The 22,480-nt window shown below is 48.5% G+C and overlaps 2 protein-coding genes across 2 annotated transcripts; both read right to left on the reverse strand.

Moving 5' to 3' along the window:
- Window positions 1-1,355: 1,355 nt before the first annotated feature.
- On the reverse strand, window positions 1,356-17,347 carry Fam220a (family with sequence similarity 220, member A). Its single transcript, NM_001017485.1, has 2 exons — window positions 17,235-17,347; window positions 1,356-2,958 (listed from the first exon to the last, which is right to left on the reverse strand). Exon 2 carries the CDS (start codon window positions 2,877-2,879, stop codon window positions 2,100-2,102), a length of 780 nt encoding a protein of 259 aa, NP_001017485.1. The 5' UTR covers window positions 2,880-2,958; window positions 17,235-17,347; the 3' UTR covers window positions 1,356-2,099.
- Window positions 2,048-17,713, reverse strand: LOC134481267 (small integral membrane protein 10-like protein 2A). Its single transcript, XM_063271860.1, has 2 exons — window positions 17,235-17,713; window positions 2,048-2,958 (listed from the first exon to the last, which is right to left on the reverse strand). The coding sequence occupies exons 1-2, from the start codon at window positions 17,418-17,420 to the stop codon at window positions 2,938-2,940; spliced, it is 207 nt and encodes a 68-aa protein (XP_063127930.1). The 5' UTR covers window positions 17,421-17,713; the 3' UTR covers window positions 2,048-2,937.
- Window positions 17,714-22,480: the final 4,767 nt, after the last annotated feature.

Raw genomic sequence — 22,480 nt, forward strand, 5'->3', positions numbered from 1 at the left:
AGAATTACTGGTGTGCACCGGTCAGTTCTGAAACACCGCATTTCTACAGTGTTTGTCTCGAGTGTTTGTTAACCTGTCATATGCCTGTTTTTTGTTTTGTTCTGCTTCTGAATGCTGGGATTACAGGTGTGAACCGCCACGCCCAGCTTTCTTGCTGTTTTGAAGTAGTCTCATTCTATAACCTAGGCTAGCCCTAATGTCTTAACCGCTTCTGCTTCTCTGCCTTCCAAGTGCTGGGATCACAAGAGTGTGGCGCCGTATGTAACTAGAGATGATTGCTTGACAGGGACTCTGTACAGCCAAAGGCTCACCTGGGGACGCTCATGCACAGATGTGTGGGGGCCACATCAGCCTTAGACGTCACTCCCTCCCACAGCCACCCACCTCTTTTCTGACAGGCTCTCTCGTTTCTCATTGCCTAGAGTTTACCAATTAGGCTAGATCGGCTGGCTCCAGGGACACACAGACAGAGAGACAGACAGACACACACACACACACACATATACATACACAGAGACAGACACAGACACACACAGACCATAGAGACAGACAGACACAGACACAGACACACAGACACACACATCCCACTCCCCTAGTGCTGGGGTTATAAACAATCACAGCTCCACTGGGCTGTCCTAAATGGGTTCTGGTAATCAAACTCAGGTCAAGCGTGCACAGAAAACAGGTTCCCATATCTCTAGCCCCTTATTTTATTTCCTGGGACAGACTTGCTCTGTAATCCAAGTTGGCCTAGCACTCAATTCATAAGCCAGGCTGTGTTTGAACTCGTGAGTCAGCAGCCCCGGCAAGCCTGGAACTCGTGCCTCAGTCTCCCGAGTGTGGGGTGGGTGCTACAATGACTGGTCAGAGTGCACTGTTTCAGAACCTGGAAACAGAAAAGGTGACAGAGCTCACAAAGGGAGGAAGGAGGGAGGGAGGGAGGGAGAGAGAAAGAAGAGGAGGTGGAGAAAAGGAGGAAGAGGAGGAGGAATTCAAATTCATCTTTGTGTTAAGCTTTTTTCTTATATATTTGGTTGTGAGCCTAGCCTTTAACGGCTGAGCCATCTCTCCAGCCCAAGCTTTTTTCTTCAAGCTGATTCTTAGGTCATTAGCGACCTTTCACTCAGTGCTAAAGATGCTTAAACCTTAGGAAGACGACGACATTGACAAAGAGACAAGAACAGAAGAACACACACAAAATAAAGCATTTATTATGCTAAAGAACAGATTTTATTGTTTTCCCAAAACACTAAAATAGCCCATGGCATAGTAATTTAGGACACAATATAAATGACATATACAGTCAGGTTCCCACCCCCCCCCATGGCTATTTTTAACTGTCTTGGGGAGGAGGCTTTAAAATGTCCACTCATTCAGTGACCTTTATTAAAGTTATCAACAAACCACAAAGGGAGAGTTACTTGGGCGGAGGGGGGGGGGGGTCTTAATGTAAAAGAAATCACAAGTCCTGGGTCTGGGTAAAGGAAAATACTTCATTTGCGATCTATGTTCTGTCCGCAGAAAAATCTCAAACTCTTCTGTAATTTAAAATTATCCTAAATTTAATATTGCAACTTCTCCATTACAAACTCCAACTCAGGCAGGAGCTGAGGAGCATGTGAGAAGGGACATCTGGCTGCAGGTCAGAGTCTGTGCAATGCCGAAGTGACAAGACTCTTCATGACCCAAGTACAGCTTACAAGAAGTGGACGGCACAGCCTACAGACCGGCACTTCCGTCAGACGGTCAAGGTGAGCTGAGGCAGGAGGCTGAGGATGCTAGCCCTTGAGAATGGGTCTCCATAATATCGAACTCGGTGCTAAATGGTTCGTTCCTGTCTGATCTTATACGGGGGTAGATCGATCATTTCCCCAGGGGAGAGGGTTTCCCAGTTTGGGGCGTCTTTCCAGAAAGACTGAAACCATGCTCGAAAATGTCCCTCTGCATCAACCATCGAGGTGTGTCTGGTCGGTCTCAGCAATCAGAGCAGGAACTGAACAGCTGCAGCGAACGCCGGACTTAATGCAAAAGAAACTGTAAGACACCCTTTAAAATTAATTTGCTATTTTTATTGTTCTGCTTGTACCTGAACTATGGCATCAGAGACTTGTTAATCTGGAAGATTGCAGAGCCAGTAACCCCATGACTATCTGCAGACCATCTGACGTACTTGAGAGAGTTTTCTCATCTTCTACTGTTTCCTCTGAAAACACGGGACTTAAGTGGTCAAGGGACACACATCTCGTCTTGTCCTCTGGGAGAGCTTCATAATAGGGGTAAGTGTATGGCAGCTGGCACAGCTCAGAGCAGTAAGACAGTTCTGATCTGGTGCCTAGCCCCTTGGGGACAGCACTTAGGGGTTCACCTCTTAGGAATCCCACTTCCCTCACTTTTGGATGGCCTTGCCATCCTGACACCCAGGCCTCTCCTTTGAGGTACTGTCCACAGCTATCGGTGGTTCTGGGCTCTCTTGCTGGCCAGTCACTTCCTAGTGTATCCCCGATGCCACCGGACACCCCAGCTCCATGTTCTTCTGAAGGAGCAGAGGACAGAACCACAGCCATGCTTAGGGAGGCTGCTGGAGTTGAATTTCTCCCCATTGACTCCTTCAGATACTGAAGCGCTTTGAAGCCGCTGTGAAGTATGAGGCTGGCCTTGCTCTGATCACGCTTCATTTCCGAGGACGCTGCCGCCATGGCCCGTGACTTTCCATGGGTGTCTGCTACAGGCTGGTCTGTCCAAGAAGGCACATCTGAGGGGCTAGGGTTCCTCTTCTCACTTCTTCTCTTAAGGCCACATGCTAGTTTGTCCAGGTCACCTCCTTGTGACTGCTTCACACTGGCCAGGCAAACACCCAGGGTCCCTCTCCCAGCCCTCATGCTTTGCGCCCTCTGGTGCAGCGAGTCCGGGGTGATGCCTATCGGTCAAGGATGGCCTTCAGTGGATCTCAATATGAACCTGGAAAAGATAATCAAATGAAAATGCTGTGACAGAGGGTTACTAAAACATTCACACACACCAAGTATCAACAGTACTAGGTTCTTGTGGGGTGGGGCCATGGAGCTGTACAGGAGCCACAGCCAGAAGCACTGACCACTGCCATAGGTCGCCTGAGTTCCAGACAAGCATGGGCTTACAGCAGAGATGGAGAAAGGGGGATCATAGGTTCAAGGCCAGCCTTAGCTACATAGTGAGTCAGAGCCAGCCTTGGCTACATGAGACCCTGACTCAATCAGATATGAATAAAGTATATATAAAGATACAAATATCAGTCCCCTTGGACCCAGGTCTTATAAAGCCCCCAACCCCACGTCAAGTCTACAAAACAATCAACGCTGTTAACTATGGCAACACCACCCTGTCCAGCAGAATGCTGAGTAAGAGAGGAGTTGATTTCCAAGGTAAGGGAAGTAAAGTGCAGTAGGGGAGTCAGTGCCTCAACGCCTTCACCCCTGCTGAAGATGCTAAGAGCTCGAAATGTAACAGAGGAGTGGGAAAAGGGCTCCCTGCTATGTCCAAGGCGTCTTCTACACCAACCTTTTCCCTCTTTCCCATGGGAGGGAGGCGCCGACCTGCTAGCTGACAATAGGCCTGACCCAGTTAGGCAGCCGCTGCCCTGCTGGACGCCTGTCTCCTCACCTTCCCTAACCCAGGCTATTAATGGCCTCGGGCACCTGACAGTCCAGACTACCACTGCTTTGTAACCTAAAAATAGCCTGCTCCCAATACTTTCCAGAGCAAATTAGCGAGGCTGCTCCTAAGGGGACAGGGAGGAGTCACAGTGAGTAGGGCAGTGTGCCTCGGTGACGATGGTGACGGTGACGATGATGATGAGGGCTTGAGCACATTCTATACAACCTGCCCGAAGGAGTGCAGCTCGGCTAAGTGGGCTCTGACTAGGGTTCAGGCTGGAGGTAAATTACTAGGGAGGACGAGGAAAGGTGCCAAGGCCACCCTTCTGAATGAAGCGGACTCATGACCGCAGAGGACACGTCACCGGGTCTCTTCTGACCAGGCAGGTGTCTCTGCATCACACCTGACCTCGCAAAGCCAGCCATGCCCCACAGCCACACCTTGTCTCCTGGCTACATATCTGCCCAGAAGCACATTTCATAGAGAGAAGCCCCACCCATCCTGGGGGAGCTGGGCAACCTGGTATCCTCAAGAAGGTTCACATTGCCTTGTGTCGTGCTGTGGGTTCTGTGAGGGAGAGCACTGAGCCTGCTCTCCAGCAGCGGCGGCAGCTTTTAGATCAGTGTTGGCGAGTGTCTTGGGGATAAACAAAAGGCTGCTGGCATGTTTGGTAAAGGGAAGGGCAGAAAAGGAGCCTCAACAGACAAGTGCATCTCAGTGGGCAGCAAGTTCAATTCCCAGCACTGAGGGAGGGATCCAATACCTTCTTCTGGCCTGTGTGGGCACACACCCCCACAAATAAAAATTTCAAATTAAAATGAAACAAGGGCTAGAAAGACCTCAATTCCAGTTCCATAATCCACGGGAGGTGGTGGCTTTTATTCCCGGTGCCAGGAAGGTGGAGACAGGCAAATCTATGAGTCTTGCTGGCCAGCCAGCCTAGCCTACTATGCAGGACAGCCTAGTGAGAGAGACTGTCTTAAGAACCAAGAGGGCAGCACCTAAGGAGAGAGCCTGGAGGCTGTCCTTGGCCTCCACGTGCACTGCCTCTAAAAATCAGAGTGAACCTGGTGTGGGCATGCGTGAGTACTCTCAGGACTCAGGAAGAGAACACCACACCTGGTTAAGCCTTTGATGGATTTCAACAACAGCACCAACACACATACACCACACCTCAAGTTGAAAGGAGGCAAGTGAGGGGCTTCATGGCTCTGACCCCAGTATCAGGAGGCTAAGGCAAGGCTCTCCAGTTGGAGACCAGCTCGGACTACACGGTAAGACTATCTCAAAAGTATACGAAGTAGGAACCAGAATATATGCGAATCCCTCATGCCCTTGGGGTTGGGAAGGACTTTCTAGTGATAGCAAACACCAAACATTAAAAAAAAAGATTATTAAACTTTGACTCAAAAGAAAGTCAGAGGTGTGGAAAGAGGACTTGCCAGTTAAGAGCACGAGTGTTGGAACCCAGCACTACACGGCTGATTACACGCACCTGCCACTCCAGTTCTAGGGACCCTTACACTCTCTTATGGCCTTTGAGGGCACCAAACATGCAATGTGGGGCATAGACATATGTGTGGGCACTCACACCTACACAAAGAATAGAGATAAATCTTTAAAAACAAACACTTGGGAGGATGAGGGGGAAAAAAATTCTAGCTCAAGTCCTGCCTGGACTACACAATGAGCTCCTGTCTCAAACAGGCCAGCCTAGACTATACAATGAATGGTCTCAAACAGGCCAGCCTGGACTACACAATGAATGGTCTCAAACACCCTTCCTCAGAAGGAAACAAACATAAGCATGACCAACAGCAAAGCCAAAATACGAGACACTCAAAGCTGTTTACTCTCACAGTTTTTCAAAGCCCTGTGCATGTACGCCTCCATATTTATTTTGAGAGGGTCGTCTTATGTACCCCGAAGGTCACTAGGTATGAGTGGCTGGTGTCTCAGACCATTTTGGGTTCAAGTTCTGTGGAGATACTTGATGTCCTAGGATAGCCTGGATATAGTCGGGGTGGGAGATGGGAAACTCGGTCTCAATAGACAACGTCAGGCTGGGAAGATGGCTGGGCGGGTAACAGCACTTCCTGTGCTAGCACGGGAACCTGAGTTCAAATCCCCCACACTTAAACACACTCCAAAAGAAAATAGGTGTGAGGGTTGGGGATTTAGCTCAGTGGTAGAGCGCTTGCCTAGCAAAGGCAAGGCCCTGGGTTCGGTCCCCAGCTCCGGAAAAAAAGAAAAAGAAAAAAAAAATAGGTGTGACCACGCCAGCACCTGCAACCCCAGCTTCTCCAGGATGGAGACCCTGGCAGCTGCTGGCCAGATGGCCTAGCCAAGGCTGCAGCTTCCAGTTCAGTGAGATGACATCGCACTGTGCACTTGTGTGCACGCGCTGCACCACACACACACACACACACACACACACATACACGCACGCACACACACACACGCACGCACGCACACGCATGCACACACACGCGCACACACACACGCACGTGCACACACACACGAATGCCCATAGCAATATTACTCAGTGAGACAGTGACAACCCAAAGGCCCAGCAGCCAACTGGAGATTATCTGGAGAAATGGCAGCTATTAATAGATTCAAAGTGGGATTCAGCAGTGGAGAAGCTGTCCTAGTAGCATGCTCACACTATAGAGGCGGGGAAAGGTCTACAGGGCTTCCTAGAACTGTCTTTTTAACCTACTTATCTTTCCTACCTTTCTTCCTTCCTGCTTACCTGCCTTCCTTTCCCATTTATCATCTGTCTGCCTGTCCGTCCGTCCGTCCGTCCATTCACCCATCTACCCACCCACCCATCCATCTTAGAGACAGGGTCTCAAATAGTCAGGCTGACCTCAGGTGGCTATAGAGCTGAAGATGACTTTGAACTCCTAATCCTCCTGCTTCCACCCACAGTAGGACTACAGCCTAGGACACCTTGCCTTGGTTGTAAGATGTCCTAGGGATAAGACCTAGGGCTCAGGGCATGCTAGACAAGGTCTCTTCCAGCTGGGTCACATTCCCGGTGCCCATATTCATCCACTTGCCTGTCCACTTGATGCTGCCGTCTTTGGGTCACCGGTTATTAAAACTGGAGTACCGGACTTTAAACCGTTTCCAAACCTCTCGGGTAGACTTACTTGACTCCCACCCAGCAGCACAAAAGGACTGAGGACACCCACAGCAACATCTGCTTCTGCAACCTCTCCTCCCACCCCCACGCCCCTAAAGAGCCATTCCAACAGGTGTGACGTGGCCCCCCCCTGCTCCTGAGTGATCATACGCTTTCTCTTACAGCCCAGGGTCTTCTCATGGACACACGGCCATCTGCTCACCTTCTCAGATGACATCTCTACCCCAGTGCTTTGCCAGCGACTGGGCTAGGCTGCTTGGTTTTTCATTTTATTTATTTTTAGTTGTAAGAAATCTTTCTCTATTCAGGGTACTAATCCTTTACCAAATTAATTTACCAATGAATGCTTTCCTCCTCTCTGTGGATGGTCTCCCTCCCCCTCAACATGTTAGAGATGGACCTAGGACCTCATCCATGCTAAGCTAACATTTGACCACTGACCTACATCTTTGGCTTCTCCTACTTCATCCTTTGGCAGGTAGAATGAGTTCGTGTTTACTCGAATTTCTTGCATCTTACAAAACTATCAGGTGAAGAAACTGGCTCTTCTCTCTCCAGTACACACAGGGCAGCCCCAGAAGAAAAGTAAGCATGCGTTGGTTCTCACCTATTCCACGGCCCCAGAGTCATAAAGTGTGACATCTGCCTGAACCACACACAGTCATTTCTAGACCTCTTTCAGAAACGAGTCGAGGGAGCCTGCCACGGTGTACACGCCTGTAATTCCCGCGTTCACAAAGACAAGGTGGAAGGACTGAGTTCCAGTAGCCTTAGCTACATGGGTTCTAGGCCACCCTGGTGAGACTGTCGCAAAGCACTGAGCAAGTCCAGAATGCAGGAAAGAAGCTAGGGAGGTGGCTCGGAGGCTAAGAGCGTTTGCTGCTCCTGGAAAGGACCCAAGTTCCAATCCCATCACCCACACTGGGTAGGTCACTAACACCTGGAACTGCAGTTCCAGAGGAGGCGACACCTCTTCTGGCCTCCAGATGCACTTGCGCTCGCACACACACACACACACCGGAAGGTAAAGGATGCTGGTGCTGGGTCAAGCAGGGTGGCTGGGCAAGTGAGGCAAGGCACTTTCTGCCAAGCCTGATAACCCAAATTTGATCCCCAAGACCAACGTTGTAGAGAGAACTGATTCAGACAAACTATCCTCTAATTTACACACATAACTGAAATGCCAAGAACAACAAAAGGGGCTGTTCCAAAGCGCTCTGCACAGACCTACACTTTCTTCCTGGCTCACGTCCCCAGCCTCCAGCTGTCCCAGGTTTGCCCAGGCGTGGGTCCTGGTGACAGCTCGCCCTGTCCACATTCTGCACTCCTCCAGCCCAGACATCAATGTGGTAACAGACAGACCTCCCTCTGCCAAGGTTTTGCTCACGCCTCCCCTTACCAACGAGGTGCTCTCTGTCTTATTCACAACACCAGCCAACTCCCCCTCCCCCAGAAGACAAGAAAGATCTCCATGTGATGGAAAAGCTTGAGAATGAATGCTGCCCAATATGGAAATGTACTAATGTCCCTGAATTCTATGCTTAACCAGGATACTACATTTATCTTTTGAGATATGGTTTTATATGACCCAGACTGGCTTCAAACTCACTCTAGCTGAAGATGACTCTAAGCTCCCCATCCTCCTGCCTCCAGCTCAGTGCCAGAGTCATAAGGTTATACCATTGCAACTAGCGTACAGAATAAGCTTTGTACCGGCTGGTTCTGTGTGTCAGCCTGACATACACTGGAGTTCTCACAGAGAAAGGAGCCTCCCTTGAGGAAATGCCTCCATGAGATTCAGCTGTAAGGTATTTTCTCAATTAGTGATCAAGGGTGGGAGGGCACCTTGTGGGTGGTGCCATCCCTAGGCTGGTAGTCTTGGGTTCTATAAGAGAGCAAACTGAGCAAGCCAACGTAGGCAAAAGCAAGCCAGTAACACCTTCCATGGCCTCTGCATCAGCTCCTGCTTCCTGCCTTGCCTGAGTTGCAGTCCTCACTTCCTGTGGTGATGAACAGCAATGTGGAAGTGTGAGCTGAATAAACCCTTTCCTCCCCAACTTGCTTTTTTTTTTTTTTTTTTTTTTTTTTTTTGGTTCTTTTTTTGGAGCTGGGGACCGAACCCAGGGCCTTGCGCTTCCTAGGCAAGCGCTCTATCACTGAGCTAAATCCCCAACCCCCCCAACTTGCTTCTTGGTCATGATGTTTGTGCAGGAATAGAAACCCTGACTAGGACAAATTGGTACCAGCCTAGTGGGGTATTCCTGTGACAACCTGACCATGTTTTGGGGAGGACTGTGGACTGTGGAACTTTGAGCTAGAAGAGCCATTTGGTATTAAGAGCTCTATGGGATGTTCTGTAGGAGCTTGGAAGATAATGTTGAGAACAGTGCAGACGATGGAGGCCTGGCTTGTGAAATTTCAGAGGGAAGATTAGACTGTTGCTGTTTTGATTGTGAAGATTCTGTGGTTTTGGTTAGCTGGGGCTGAAGAATCAGCTGTGATGAACAAGATACCAGAGCTACTAAAACGGAACCTTTGCATTACTGGGACTATTGATGCTGGTCAGCTGGAGCTAGAAATTAGTGGTGATAAAGAAGAGACCAGCATCATTGAGGTGAAATCTTCTGGGAAGTGTTTTCTGAGAGCACAAAGAGGCTGTGTTCCAGAGATAGTCAAGGTTGTACCTCATGCTGCAGCTGGACTTGGTAATGTGTAAGTCACCCAGGTGGTACTGGTTTTGAAGGCATGAAGGGGTCATGGAGAGCAGCTGAGGCTGGGCACTGTGAGACGCCATGGAAGGCCATTGGTGAAGGTGCAGCCTCAGTTGCAATTGATGGCCCAGGACTGAAGGGGTCATGCAAAGTGCCGGTTGAGGCCCGGCACTATGAAGAGAGCCTGTGAGAGGCTATTGGTGAAGCCTAGCTGCAGAGGAAGACAGCAGGGTTTTGGAGATGCCAATACCATGAGATGACCACCAAGAACAGCAGCAGCAGTGGAGAACAGGCATCTGGAGCCCAGAAGACAAGGTGTGCGCTATAAAGGGCAGGGCTGGAGAAGTGAACCAAGCCCTTGGAGGAGCCCAGAAGATTGTGAGTGGATCCCAGACATTGGATGGTTAGAGTTTGATTTAGCTAGGAAGAAAGTATTTTAGTGGAACCCACAGTTAAGAGACTTTGAATTGTAAAAAGACTTTGAATTTTAAAAGATATTGGTATTTTAAATGGATTGAACTTTTAATATGTAAAGACGGTGGGACTCTTTAAAGTTATTTAGATCTTGGGGATGAATAAGAAAGTAAAGGTTGAGGCTTCATAGTGATATGTTTGTGTATCAAGTTGACAAGAGGTCAATTATACTGGCTGGTTTTGTGTGTCAACTTGACACAAGCTGGAGTTATCACAGAGAAAGTGTAATTCTGCGCCAAAAGTAACTGTGCACCATTTGAATCAGCCAATTATGTGTAACTGCGCGAAGTCCCCTGGCTTTCCCTATATAAACCCCTGCCTATAGAGGCTCGAGGTCGGCTCCTCTATCTCCTGCGTGAAATACATGTCGGCCCAAGATCTCGTTAATAAAGCTGCCTCTTGTTGTTACATCAAGATCGGCTACTCGTGTTTCCTAGGGCGCGCCATCCTGAGACTGGAGCGAGAGTCTCCCCAATTTGGGGTTCTTTCAAAAGGAGCCTCCCTTGAGGAAATGCCTTCATGAGATCCAGCTGTAAGGCATTTTCTCAATTAGTGATCAAAGGTGGGAGGGCCCATTGTGGATGGTGCCAGCCCTAGGCTGGTAGTCTTGGGTTCTATAAGAAAGCAAGCTGAGCAAGGCAGGGCAAACAAAAGCAAGCCAGTAAGTAGCATCCCTCCATGGTCTCCTGCTCTTGCTTCCTGACCTGCTTGAGTTCCAGTCCTGACTTCCTTGGGTGATGAACAGCAGTGTGGAATTGAGCTGAATAAACCCTTTCCTCCCCATCTTGCTTCTTGATCATGATGTTTGGGCGGGGATAGAAACCCTGAGTAAGACAAGCTTCCTTATAATCTGTCCTCCCTTAGCGTCTCCACATGCTGGGATTCCAGGCCTATAGCAATGCCTGGTAAACAAAAACGTATTAAGTACGAGGGGAAAAAAGATGTGCAAGTGGTGAGGAGGCACAAACCCATGGAGCTACAGAGTTAAACAGGCTCAGGGAAGAGAAAGAGCAGCTAGGCCTGTGGACAGCTCAGTGGGGAGATGTCCTTGCTACCATGCCGGGTCACTAGAGTTTTAGTCCCAGGACCCACACAGCTGGAGACAAGAAACACCTGCAGGTAGTGCTCTGACCACCGCACCCGCATTATGACTTCCCATGTGCGCATGGGCTCACATGGGCTCACACACAGAAAGATATAATAGAAATTGGAGATTGGCACGAGAAGCCAGAGATATAGCTCAGTGGGCGAGAGGCTATCAGTTCAGTCCCCAGCCCTAAAGTAGAGGAATGGAGCTAAGTGGGTGGAAGCCCATGCTTTTACTCCGGGGAAGAGGGAGGCAGATCTCCTCGAGTTCAAGGCCAGCCTGGTCTACAGAGCCAGTTCCTGGACAGTTAGGGGAGAAATCTTGTCTCAAAACATGAGAGAGAGACAGAGAAAGAGACACACACACAGAGAGACAAGAGAGACAGGCAGAGAGAGACAGAGACAGACAGACAGAGACAGAACAGTTAAGAGCATAGAAGGCAAAGGCAGGTTTAACACCTTGTTGAGCCCAGGGCAAAAGGGAGAAAGCAGCTGCAGGTGAAACAAGGTCTCTTGGTCTTTGTCGCACCTTTTCTCTGTTCTTTACAGACCTTCTCTTTGGGTGACCTTGGACTAAGACGGTTGACCACGCTTCTCTCGGGCCATGTAAGTAAAGGGTTGTAGGTGCAACTCGTCCAGAGGTATCCATGATATTGGTTATGTTTGTTGGTTTGGTTTGTTTTCAAAACGTGGTTTCTCTGTGTAGCCCTGGCTATCCTGAAACTCACTCTGTAGACCAAGCTGGCCTCAAACTCAGAGATCCACCAGCCAAAGGTGCGTGCCACCAACACTTGGCTTTTCTTTTTTGTTGGTTGGGGAGGGGCAAGGACTCATTCATATAGTCCAGGCTGGCTTTGAACTCCAGATCCTCCAGCTTCTACCTTCCATGTGCTGGGATTATGGGTGTATTCTACTATAGCCCTCCCAGGTAACTTTTCCCGTCTGCAATGATTGATACAGATGCTCGATTGATTTCTATATCGGTATGAAATCCCCGTGCTGTATGAAAAAATGGAGTGTGAATAAACTCAGAAGACGGAGGCTTGCTTAAAAGCAGGCCTCAGTGGGAGAGGCTGTGCCTAGACCTGCTGGAACTAGATGCCTCAGGGTAGGGTGGTACCCCAGGGGGCTCCCCTTCTCTAGGAGGAGAGAGAGGGCAATGGGTGAGGAATTTATATGAGTGGGACTGGGAGGAGAGGAGAGAAGGGCTGTACTTAGGATGTAAAGTGATTAAAGAAAAAAAAAAGCAGCATTTTCTTCCTTTTCTTGAGACGGAGAAACTGTGTAACCTTGCCTGGTCTAGAACTCACAGAGATCACCGACTTTTGCCTCGTGAGTGTTGGCATTAAAGATTGCTTGGCTTTATTTTTTTTTAATTTTATGTTATTTTTAATTGGGTGTCGGGGGAGGGTGTGTCCAGTAGAGTGCTCTCGGGGGCCAGAAGAGCTTGGTAGATTACCTAAGCTCCGGCCCTCTCCACAGCAGCCAGCCCCCCTCTCCAAACCCTTTTCTATCTTGGGACAGGGGTCTTGTCACTATGTTGTCCACACTGACCACAGACTTGCGAGGGGGAGGCAGCTCAGTTGTAAGCACAAGAACCTAAGTTCCATCCTCCAGAATACACAGGAAAAAAGCTGTGCGTGCGTGCACGCACATGCGCACAGTGTCATGTACTTATAATCCCAGCACTGAGGAGTTGGACACAGGAGAATTACTGATAAGAGACTCCCTGTCTCAAAATAAATAAATAAAATAAAATAAAAGTCAAGAGGCTTGCACCTGAGGACAGACACCCAAGGTTGACTTATGTCTGGCCAACATATACATCCCCCCCTTCCCCCCTTCCCCTCCCTCTCCCCCTCACACACACATGCCCCAAAAAGTGATCATCATCCTGACTCAGTTCTTAAGTAGCTGGACAGATGGACGGACGGACGGACACACACACACACACACACACACACACACACACACACAGACACAGACACGCGCGCCATGATTCATCTGCAAACAATATTTTTAGAAACACTCTTGCTACACGTGTTTATCTGTTTATGGAGTATATGTGTGTGTGGTCACTCCAGCAGTCACAGGACAATCCTCAAAGAGAGGCTCTTTTCTTTTGATCCTGTGGGTCTCGGGGCTCCCACTCAGGTTGCCAAGGTTAGTGGCAAGCACCTTTAACCGTCTTGCTGGCCACCAACAGTTTTGTCTATTTTTAAAGATTATTGGTGGTTGGAGAGCTGACTCGGCAGATAGGAACACTGGTTGCTCTTCTAGAGGACCAAGGTTCGATTCCCAGCACCCTTCACAACTGTAACTCTAGCTCCAAGGGATCTGACACCCTCTTCTGGCCTCTGCAGGCACCAGGGACAAGTGTGGTGCACATATACGCAGACAATACATTCATACACAAAAAATTAAAAATAAAATGTTAAAGACTTGGTTTGGTGTATTAGCACGAGTATATTGCCAGCCCGTGTACCACAGCGTGCCTGGTGCCTAGCGCACTGGGACGGAAGTTACAGATGGTCGTGAGCCATCTTGTGGGTATTGGGAAAGGAACACAGGTCCTCTGCAAGAACAAAAAGTGCCTTAGATTCCACGCCTAGCACTGCCAGAGGGTAAGCAGTGCCCTATGAACGAGAGATTTAAACACATGGGTAATAAAGTCCTGTAGGGCCCAATCCTTTAAATTCATTCCGGTTCCCCTGTAATACAGGAAGGGAACAATATATATGCTGGGTGTGTGCACGCACGCGCTACCAGAGTGTCCCTCTAGTCAGACTATTTTCTTAGTACACCTCCCTTTACCCGAAATCACAATAATTAGACCCTCAAGTTCAGTTAGAGATTTTTCACAAATGAACAAAAGTCCTAAATCCTTCAGGGGAACTTAAAGCATCAGATATTAAGATTTCAAGTACAGCACTGTAACCCACAGCCCCTCTCTCCCTCCCCGAGATTGACCAGGCTGCATGTGACCAGGTCCAAGATCAAGCCTAAAACCTAACAGGGATCTTAGAAAACCCTTGTCTGGCTAGGCAGTGGTACAGTGGCACATGTGGAAATCCACCATGGACCATGGGGAAAAGGCACGCAGGTCTCTTTGAAGTTCAGGCTAGCCTAGTCCACAGAAGGAATTTTACGGAGTTCCAAGCTAGCCAGGGTCGTACAGTGAGACCTTGTCTCGTAAGAAAAAAAACATTCCCAAAGCACTTGGTGAGACGACCTTACCCTCTACCTGGGCCCACTTGACCCTGAATTAAGAGAGTCCATGTCGGGGCTGGGGATTTAGCTCAGTGGTAGAGCGCTTACCTAGGAAGCGCAAGGCCCTGGGTTCGGTCCCCAGCTCCGAAAAAAAGAACCAAAAAAAAAAAAAAAAGAGAGTCCATGTCTGGTTCCCCAAATTCTCTAAGACTGGCTACACCCGAAATCATAATTTGATCTGGAGCCCACCCAGCTGTCCTTGCTACTGATGGGCCTGCACTAACTCACTGCTCACACCACTTTTATTATAGATCCGTTTCCCTCCTCCCGAATGTATCTGCCTTCCTTCAGCACAGTGCACACCCCCGTTATGAAATATGGACTTGAATCACCTTTCCAGAGCTGATCTCACCGTCCTACAAACAGATGAGCAGCTAGGAAAACACCGGGAATAGAACAATGAGTCTCCAGCACTCCTGCAGGGAAGAAAGCCAGCGCAAGACCTCGACTGTGAGACTGTCCCTGCCAAGGAGGACAGCCACCATACCCCAGAAGCAGGACGGGAATGGCTGCAAACCAAGTAGGAAGGGTCCCTGCCAAAGCCTACTCAGCCATCTTGGTGCAAACTGGGTGAGGGGTGGGTGGAAGTCATATCCACACGTGAGGGCAGGCGTGGACTTGCTGTGGTCATGTTTAAGGATGCCAGGACAGGACATATATGTTCAGAAGACTTCTCTAGGGACCCAGAGAGACGGCTGAACTGCTAAGGTTCTTGCTGCTCTCGCAGAGATCTGGACTCAAGCAGTTCACACCTGTCTGCAACTCCAGTTCCAGATGATTCAGTGAACCCTTTTGGCCTCCTCCTCCTCCTGCAGATAATTATATGCAGATACATGCATACACCTAATATATATACACATTACACACACACACACACACACACACACACACACACACACACACCCCTCTAATTGACCAGTGAAAAACAGATACAGAGAATACACAAAACTCCATCCAGGCAAGCAACTGGAGCAGCTTGGACTCAAGAAGGATACTGAGAGAAATGAATATTTAAGGACATTTTGGAGGTTTTGATCTCGAGACACCCAAAGGTGACCCTGGGCCCGACTCTCTCCCTCCACCCTCCAAATGCTGCTAGGATTAGAGACATGGATCACCACACCTAGTTTTGCAATACTGGAGACTAAACCCAAGACTAACTAGGCAAACATTCCACACCTGAGTTCCATCCCTGGCCTGCTTTTTGTTTGCTTGTTCATAGTGTTACAAAACCCAGCAATCCGAAACATAACATTTGTAAGCTCCTGTAGTCTTTCGTGTCATTTTCTAACCAAGTACAAATCATATGTAACTCTAGACACCAGATTCCAGAGTGGGATCTAATGGGTCAAACATAGACTGCAGACATTCTCATTTTATCCCCAAAGATTTTTTTTTTCTTTTTGAAAACTCTGGGCTAACTCGACGTTTAAAAATCAGGATGTCTAGGGGTTGGGGATTTAGCTCAGTGGTAGAGCGCTTGCCTAGGAAGCGCAAGGCCCTGGGTTCGGTCCCCAGCTCCGAAAAAAAGAACCAAAAAAAAAAAAAAAAAAAAAAAATCAGGATGTCTGATTTCTCTCAGGGGAGGTTACCAGATCTGGCAGAAACACCAGAGCGATGTTTCTACAGGTTGGAAATTGGCACGAACACAAGCTTTCTGGTTTATCTCAGTTCCCACACCCGGCAGTCTTTACTCATTTGTGGCACCTGCTGCTGCTGTAAAGGTTTGCCGTTTCTGCCCCGATGGCCTGGTATCACTTAAGATGCCACCAGTCCTGTTCACGCCAGATACCTTGATTTGGAGGTAGAGCTCTTTTGTTATGGTGCTTGCCTAGCATGTAGGAAGTCCTGGGTTGATGCCAGCAGCACTAGGTGTGCACTAGGGTGCCCCCCCCCAAGTAAAGACATTCTGATTTGGACCTTAAAATTGGTTTTCTTAACTCATTTTAACCAATTTTGATCAACATGCTTGGCTTCAGATTTCACGTGGTCTGTTAACCACCTGTGTCAGGGACTATTTACACACACCAAGTCCAACTTAACCCAACCGCAGAAAAACTAGGTACACTACACAGAAATGGATCCTCTGCACACCAGGGAATGATATATGCACAGTAAGTCCGGGGCTGGGGCAATTCCTTGTTTATAGCAAATGCAAACCCACCAGGTTCATTTCCAGAACCACAGGGAGAAAACAAACCAATACTGTCAGATTATATGCTTCCCAGGGGTGGAGCTGAGTCAGTCCTTCCAACACAGCCTGTGCCGCTCCAAGGTGTGTAAACAGAATCCAAGGACGTTCACTATCCAGCCTTTCTTATGTTTTGAGACCGAACACTCAAATCGCTAAGACCTCTCTGCCAGAAAAAAAGCATTTTGTAATTCAAGAGATGGAGAAATGTCAGTCATTTCCAGCAAATGCAGCCTCCAGAATGCTGATGCGAGCATGCTGTTAGTTCATGTCTAAATTGTTTCAGGCCTCTGAATCTGTTTTCCCTCTTTCTTTCATCTTCATCCCCATCGCCATTTCTAACCCCTGGCCAGAATAAATCGGCAACATTGGTCAAGACACCGTTAACTTTCAACCTAAGGTACAAGGATAAAATAATAAACCGTCACAAAGTTTGGGGAACCAGAATTCACAAAGGAACTCACAGCTACAGGATCGCCAACAATTTGTCATTTTTAAGGACAAAGCGTCCTAAGGGACCTTCCTGTCATCTTTCCTTGGATCACACCCCCAGATGTGGGACCTACCCTCTGAAGCATCCTCTTTGCAGAGTGCGGATACAGGGGGAGAATACGCGATGTTTGGTACACACTCAGCCTCGGGCTGACAACATAAGCCCCAAGCACCTGCACCCCGCCGAGCCAGGTGGGCAGGGATGCCGAGGGCGCGGCTCACCTACCTGCAGGCGCACGTTGAGCATCATGGAAGCTACGATGTAGAGGTAGGGAAAGTTGATGCGCAGCCGCCAAGCCAAGTCAAAGAAGATGAGCAGCGTACGGGTCAGCCCCTTGCAGAAGACCCCATAGGAGCGGGCGGCGGCCGAGCGCGACAGCCGGACAGCCAGACCCGACAGAGCCGTCGCCATATAGAGATCCGCGGCGCTCCCACTGCCCGCCCGCCCGCCCTCCCTCTCCGCGCCCTGTCGCCCAGGGCCTCCTCCCCCGGGCCGCTGCTCAGCGCTCAGCGATCTCAGGGAGCGAAGGAGACCGCGGCGAGGCCGGCAGGAGGGCGGGCCGCGGGGGAGCTGAGTCTGCGCGTCACTCTCCCGAGGCGCCTCCGCGAGCTACCACCTGGATTCCCGGCCCGGCCGTGCGGCCTGACGTCACAAAGCCGGTCCGCGCCTGCGCAGGCAGCAAACTCCGCCTCCCACCCCGCCCCACCCCTCGGGCGGCTTTCCTGGCAAGTAAAGTGCGCGTGCGTGGGAGACTAGGGTTGGCTGGGTTGCATCTGGCGCCCTCTAATGGTGAAATTGAGAATAACAGTGGGAGAGCGGCGGGGTGGCGCTAGCCTGTTATTAATATTCCAGCACTTCAAGAGGCGGAGGCAGGGAAAACAGGAATTCAAGACTGGCTGCTTCTCCAGAGAACCCTGATTTCAGTTTCCCGTACCCACACCAGGTGGCTCTGAAACCAGCAAAATGGTGAAGCAGATAAAGAGCACTTCCCATTGCTCCTGAGGATCTGAGTTTAATTCCTAGAACTCTCAGGGTGGAAGAACACAACTGACTCCAATGTGTTGTCCGTGCTGCTTGCTTATTTTTGTTAACGTGACACCAGCTAGACTTGCGATTCTCAACCGGTGGGTCGCGACCCACTGTATATCAGATATTTACATTATGATTCATAAAAGTAGCAAAATTACAGTTATAAAGTAGTGATGAAATCATTTTATAGTTCGTGGTCACCACATGAAGAAATGTATTAAGGGGGTCGCAGCATTAGGGAGGTTGAGAACGGCGGCTAGAATTATCTAACTCCAAGTTACCAGGGAAGAGTAAACCTCAGTTGAAAAAATGCCTCCATTAGGTTGACCTGTAGGCAATTTTGTACGGCATTTTCTTGTTTTGTGATGGCTGTGAGAAGGTCCAGGCCGTTAAGGGTGTTATCAACTCGGCAGCAGCCTCCTGAGTGCTGGAATAGCAAGCAACAGGCACGCCTCTTTCCCTGTTGTTATTCTCATATTCACCATTAGAGGGCGCCAGGATGCAGCGTAGCAACCCCACTCTCCTACACACAGGAGTAAGAAAACAAGGTAAAGCCAGTAGCGCGGTGGTGCATGCTTCAGAGGCAGGTGGATGTCTGTGAGTTCGAGGTCAGCCCAGTCTACATAACAAGTTCCAGGACAGCCAAAGCTACACAGAGAAACCCTGTCTCTAAAAGAAAAAAGAAAAAGGTGAGAAGCCAGCCATAGTATGTTTCATCTGTAATTTCAAATTCAGTTCCTCCCTCGAGTTTCTGTTCTGCCTGTGTGCCTGCCTCGGTTTCCCTCAGTGACAGACTGCTTCTGGCTGTACAAGGCAAGTAAATCCTTTCCTCCCCACGTTGCTTTTGGTAATAGTGTGTATCACAGTAGTAGAAATCAAACTAATATATTTCCCCGCCTCCTCCAGCCTGGTATTACACACATATATACATAGCACACATGCAAAAACACACGCACTAGGGGTTGGGGATTTAGCTCAGTGGTAGAGCGCTTGCCTAGCAAGCGCAAGGCCCTGGGTTCGGTCCCCAGCTCCGAAAAAAAGAAAAAAGAAAAAAAAAAAACCACACGCACTAAATAAAATGTGACTTTAAATTTTTTCAACAGCTAGAGTGGGGTCTAGAGGGATGGCTCCGTGGTAGAGTGCTTACTGCTCCATCAGAGGACCAGATAGCAGCTCACCAACACCTAAAACTCCAGCTCCATGGAATCTGACGCCTACTTCTGGCCTCTGTGGGCACCCACATGCACATGCGTGCATGAGAGAAATAAAATACAACAAAATATGTTTAAATGGTTACAGTGGTAAATTTTTTATTATATGTATTTACCACAATTTTTCAAAGAAATGCCCAGTGTTCTTACGTGAATTGCCTTCGCTGCCTGCTATTCTTGTCTAACGTTCAGTTATACATATAAATTTTTATTAATTGTTTATGCATATGAATGTTTTGCCTTCATGTTCCATTTTGCTTGTATGTATGTCTGTGTACCCCATGTGTAGCAGGTACCTGTAGAGGCCAGAAGAGGGCATCAGATCCCCTGGAACTGGACTTACAGACTCTGAGCTTCCAAGTGGGTGCTAGGACTTCAACCCAGATTTCCAACTTGGAAGAGTAACCAGTGCTCTTCGCACTGGGCCATCTCTCCTGCCCTCAATCATATATAATGTTTGTAATGTTTCCATGCCCTCAATCCCAGCACTCAGGAAGCAGAGGCTGGCAGATCTCTGTGAATTTGAGAGCAGCCAGGTTCACGTAGCGGGTTGCAGAATACCCATAGCTACTCAGTGAGGCCCTGCCCAAAAGACAAACAAATCAAAGTAATGATGGTGCTAATTAAAGTCCCTGAGGGGGGCTGGGGAGATGGCTCAGCGGTTAAGGGCACTGACTGTTCTCCCAGAGGTCCTGAGTTCAAGTCCCAGCAACCACATGGTGGCTCACAACATCTGTAATGGGATCCAGTGCCCTCTTCTGGTGTATCTGAAGACAGCTGCTGTGTTCTTATATGCATAGAAATGAATAAATAAACATTTAAAAATTGAAGCCGGGGTTGGAGATTTAGCTCAGTGGTAGAGCACTTGCCTAGCAAGCACAAGTCCCTGGGTTCAGTCCCCAGCTCTGAAAAAAAAGAAAAGAAAAAAAAATTAAAGCCCCTGAGGTAAAATATACGGACATTTAATAGTTCTAGTATTCTGGAGTGGAGGAGGAAATTTTTGTTCCCAATTAGTTTAAGAGGCGATCTTTTTTTATATTGTTTTCTTTTTTGTGTGTATGTGTGGGTGAGTGCGTGGGTGGGCAGTTCTCAGGTTTTAGGGCCCTTGTTGGCAGCCCAAGGTTGATACCGAGAGTCTTCCTCAATGAATCTTCCAGTTAATTCTTGGAAGCAGCTTCCTCAGTGAGACCAGGGCTCACTGCTAGTCTAGCTAGCTTGCTCTGGGGAGTGAGACCTTGTTGGGTGGGGGGGCAGGGGAGAGGAGAGAAGAGAAGAGAGAAGAAGAGAGAGTTATAAACGTCAGTGTGAAAAGTGCTTTTTTTACAGAGACAAAGTGTTACAAGAAGGGGTTAGGAGGGAAGCTTCATTAATAACTAAACAACAAGAATCCTTCCCCCCACCCCCCACCCTGACAACACACATTCCTTGAAGCTCTAGGAGCTAAGCCTTGGAAAAGAGCAGGCGCAGAGAATCCAGGTCCTGTTCTCAGCACCTTCTTCATGCAACATTGACCTGTTTCCAGAAAGAGAGGGTGTGGATGCTCCCACTTGGCCTTGTCCCTCCCTCCTCCACGGATTTGTGAGAAAGGAATGAGCTCAGGTTTGCCCTGAGCAGAGTCCCAAGCACACAAAAGGCACTCAGAAAACTAACTGTTTTTATACCTGGAGCCCTTGAGTCCTTCGAGAGTTCAGGAACTCAGTGTATGAATAATAATGGTTAATGATTAGTTGTTTATGAAATTACTCTCCCTGGCACAGTACTTGCAGACAAGCCCAGCGACCTGAGTTCATTGCCCAGGATCCACATGGTAGAAGAAGAAACTGAGTCCTATAACTTGTCCTCTGGCCTCCACATGCCCACCAGGTGTGAGCATTTGCTACACACACACACACACACACAATGAATTAAAACTAAAGTGATTTTCCTTGACAGCCTGTGAGGCAGTGGATTCAATCTCAAATACTGCAGAAAACCAAACAAAAGCCTACTTGCTTATTTTCCTCATGTTTCATACCCATATGAAACTATCTTTTTTTTTTTTTTTTTTTTTTTGGTTCTTTTTTTTCGGAGCTGGGGACCGAACCCAGGGCCTTGCGCTTCCTAGGTAAGCACTCTACCACTGAGCTAAATCCCCAGCCCCGAAACTATCTTTTATTACCTTTCGGTGTGGGTGTTACATGTGTATGCTGGGGAGGGGGCATGTGTGTCTGTGCATGAAGGCCAGAGTCGTGTCTGATATCTTCCTCAGTGGCTTGCCCCCTTAGTTTTGAGACAGAGTCTCTCACTGAGCCTGGAGCTCACCAATTGGCTGGGCTGTCTGACCAATGGACTTCAGGAAATCTTCCACATTCTGTCACACTGGCATTACAAATGTCCATACCTGGATTTTTTTTTTTTCTGAAGCTGGGGACTGAACCCAGGGTCTTGCGCTTGCTAGGCAAGCACTCTACCACCGAGCTAAATCCCCAACCCCCCCTCTTTTTTTTAAAACGGGGTCTCACTCTGTAGTCCTGGCTGGTCTGGAACTCACTGTGTAACCATGCTGGCCTCAAATACACTGCCTGCCTCAGTCTCTCTAGCCCTTGCCTTAAATTAAGGTCTTGGCCAGCTTTTACTTGGGTGCTTGGGTCTAGCCTCACATCCTTGTACTAGCATGAGAAGCAGTTTTACCCACTGAGCCAAATCCTTAGTCCCATGTGTGGAAAGATTTTTAATTTTTTTTGAAAGTTCCTTTCTTTTTTCTTTTAAGATTTATTTATATGTGAGTATACGGTCGCTGTCTTCAGACACACCAGAAGAGGGCATCAGATCTCATTACAGATGGTTGTGAGCCACCATGTGGTTGCTGGGATTTGAACTCAGGACCTCTGGAAGAGCAGCCAGTACTCTTAACCACTGAGCCATCTCTCCAGCCCAAGATTTTTAATTTTAATTTAAAAATGTATTATGTGTCTGAGTTGTCTCTCCATATGTGTACAGATACATGATACTCATGCCTAGTGCTTGTGTCAGATGTTATAGAGTGTGTGACCCCTGGCAAAATACTGTAGACTCAATCCAATTATAATTAAAGATTTTTTTTTTTTGATTAGCTGTTAGCAGGATGAACCATCTGAGCCAAATTCGAGACTTCCTTGAGAAGCGGGTGAAAGATCTTTAAAGGGGAAAAACAGGGGCTGGGGATTTAGCTCAGTGGTAGAGCGCTTACCTAGGAAGCGCAAGGCCCTGGGT

This window comes from Rattus norvegicus, chromosome 12 (assembly GCF_036323735.1).
Source record: "Rattus norvegicus strain BN/NHsdMcwi chromosome 12, GRCr8, whole genome shotgun sequence".
NCBI classification, from domain to species: domain Eukaryota; kingdom Metazoa; phylum Chordata; class Mammalia; order Rodentia; family Muridae; genus Rattus; species Rattus norvegicus.

Bases quoted from the DNA above. Each gene is read 5' to 3' on its own strand.
- Fam220a (NM_001017485.1), bottom strand. From the start codon at position 2,879: ATGAGGGCTGGGAGAGGGACCCTGGGTGTTTGCCTGGCCAGTGTGAAG.
- LOC134481267 (XM_063271860.1), bottom strand. From the start codon at position 17,420: ATGGCGACGGCTCTGTCGGGTCTGGCTGTCCGGCTGTCGCGCTCGGCC. The intron at 2,959-17,234 runs GTAGGTGAGCCG...TATCTTTTCCAG, and splicing joins TGCTCAACGTGCGCCTGCAG to GTTCATATTGAGATCCACTG.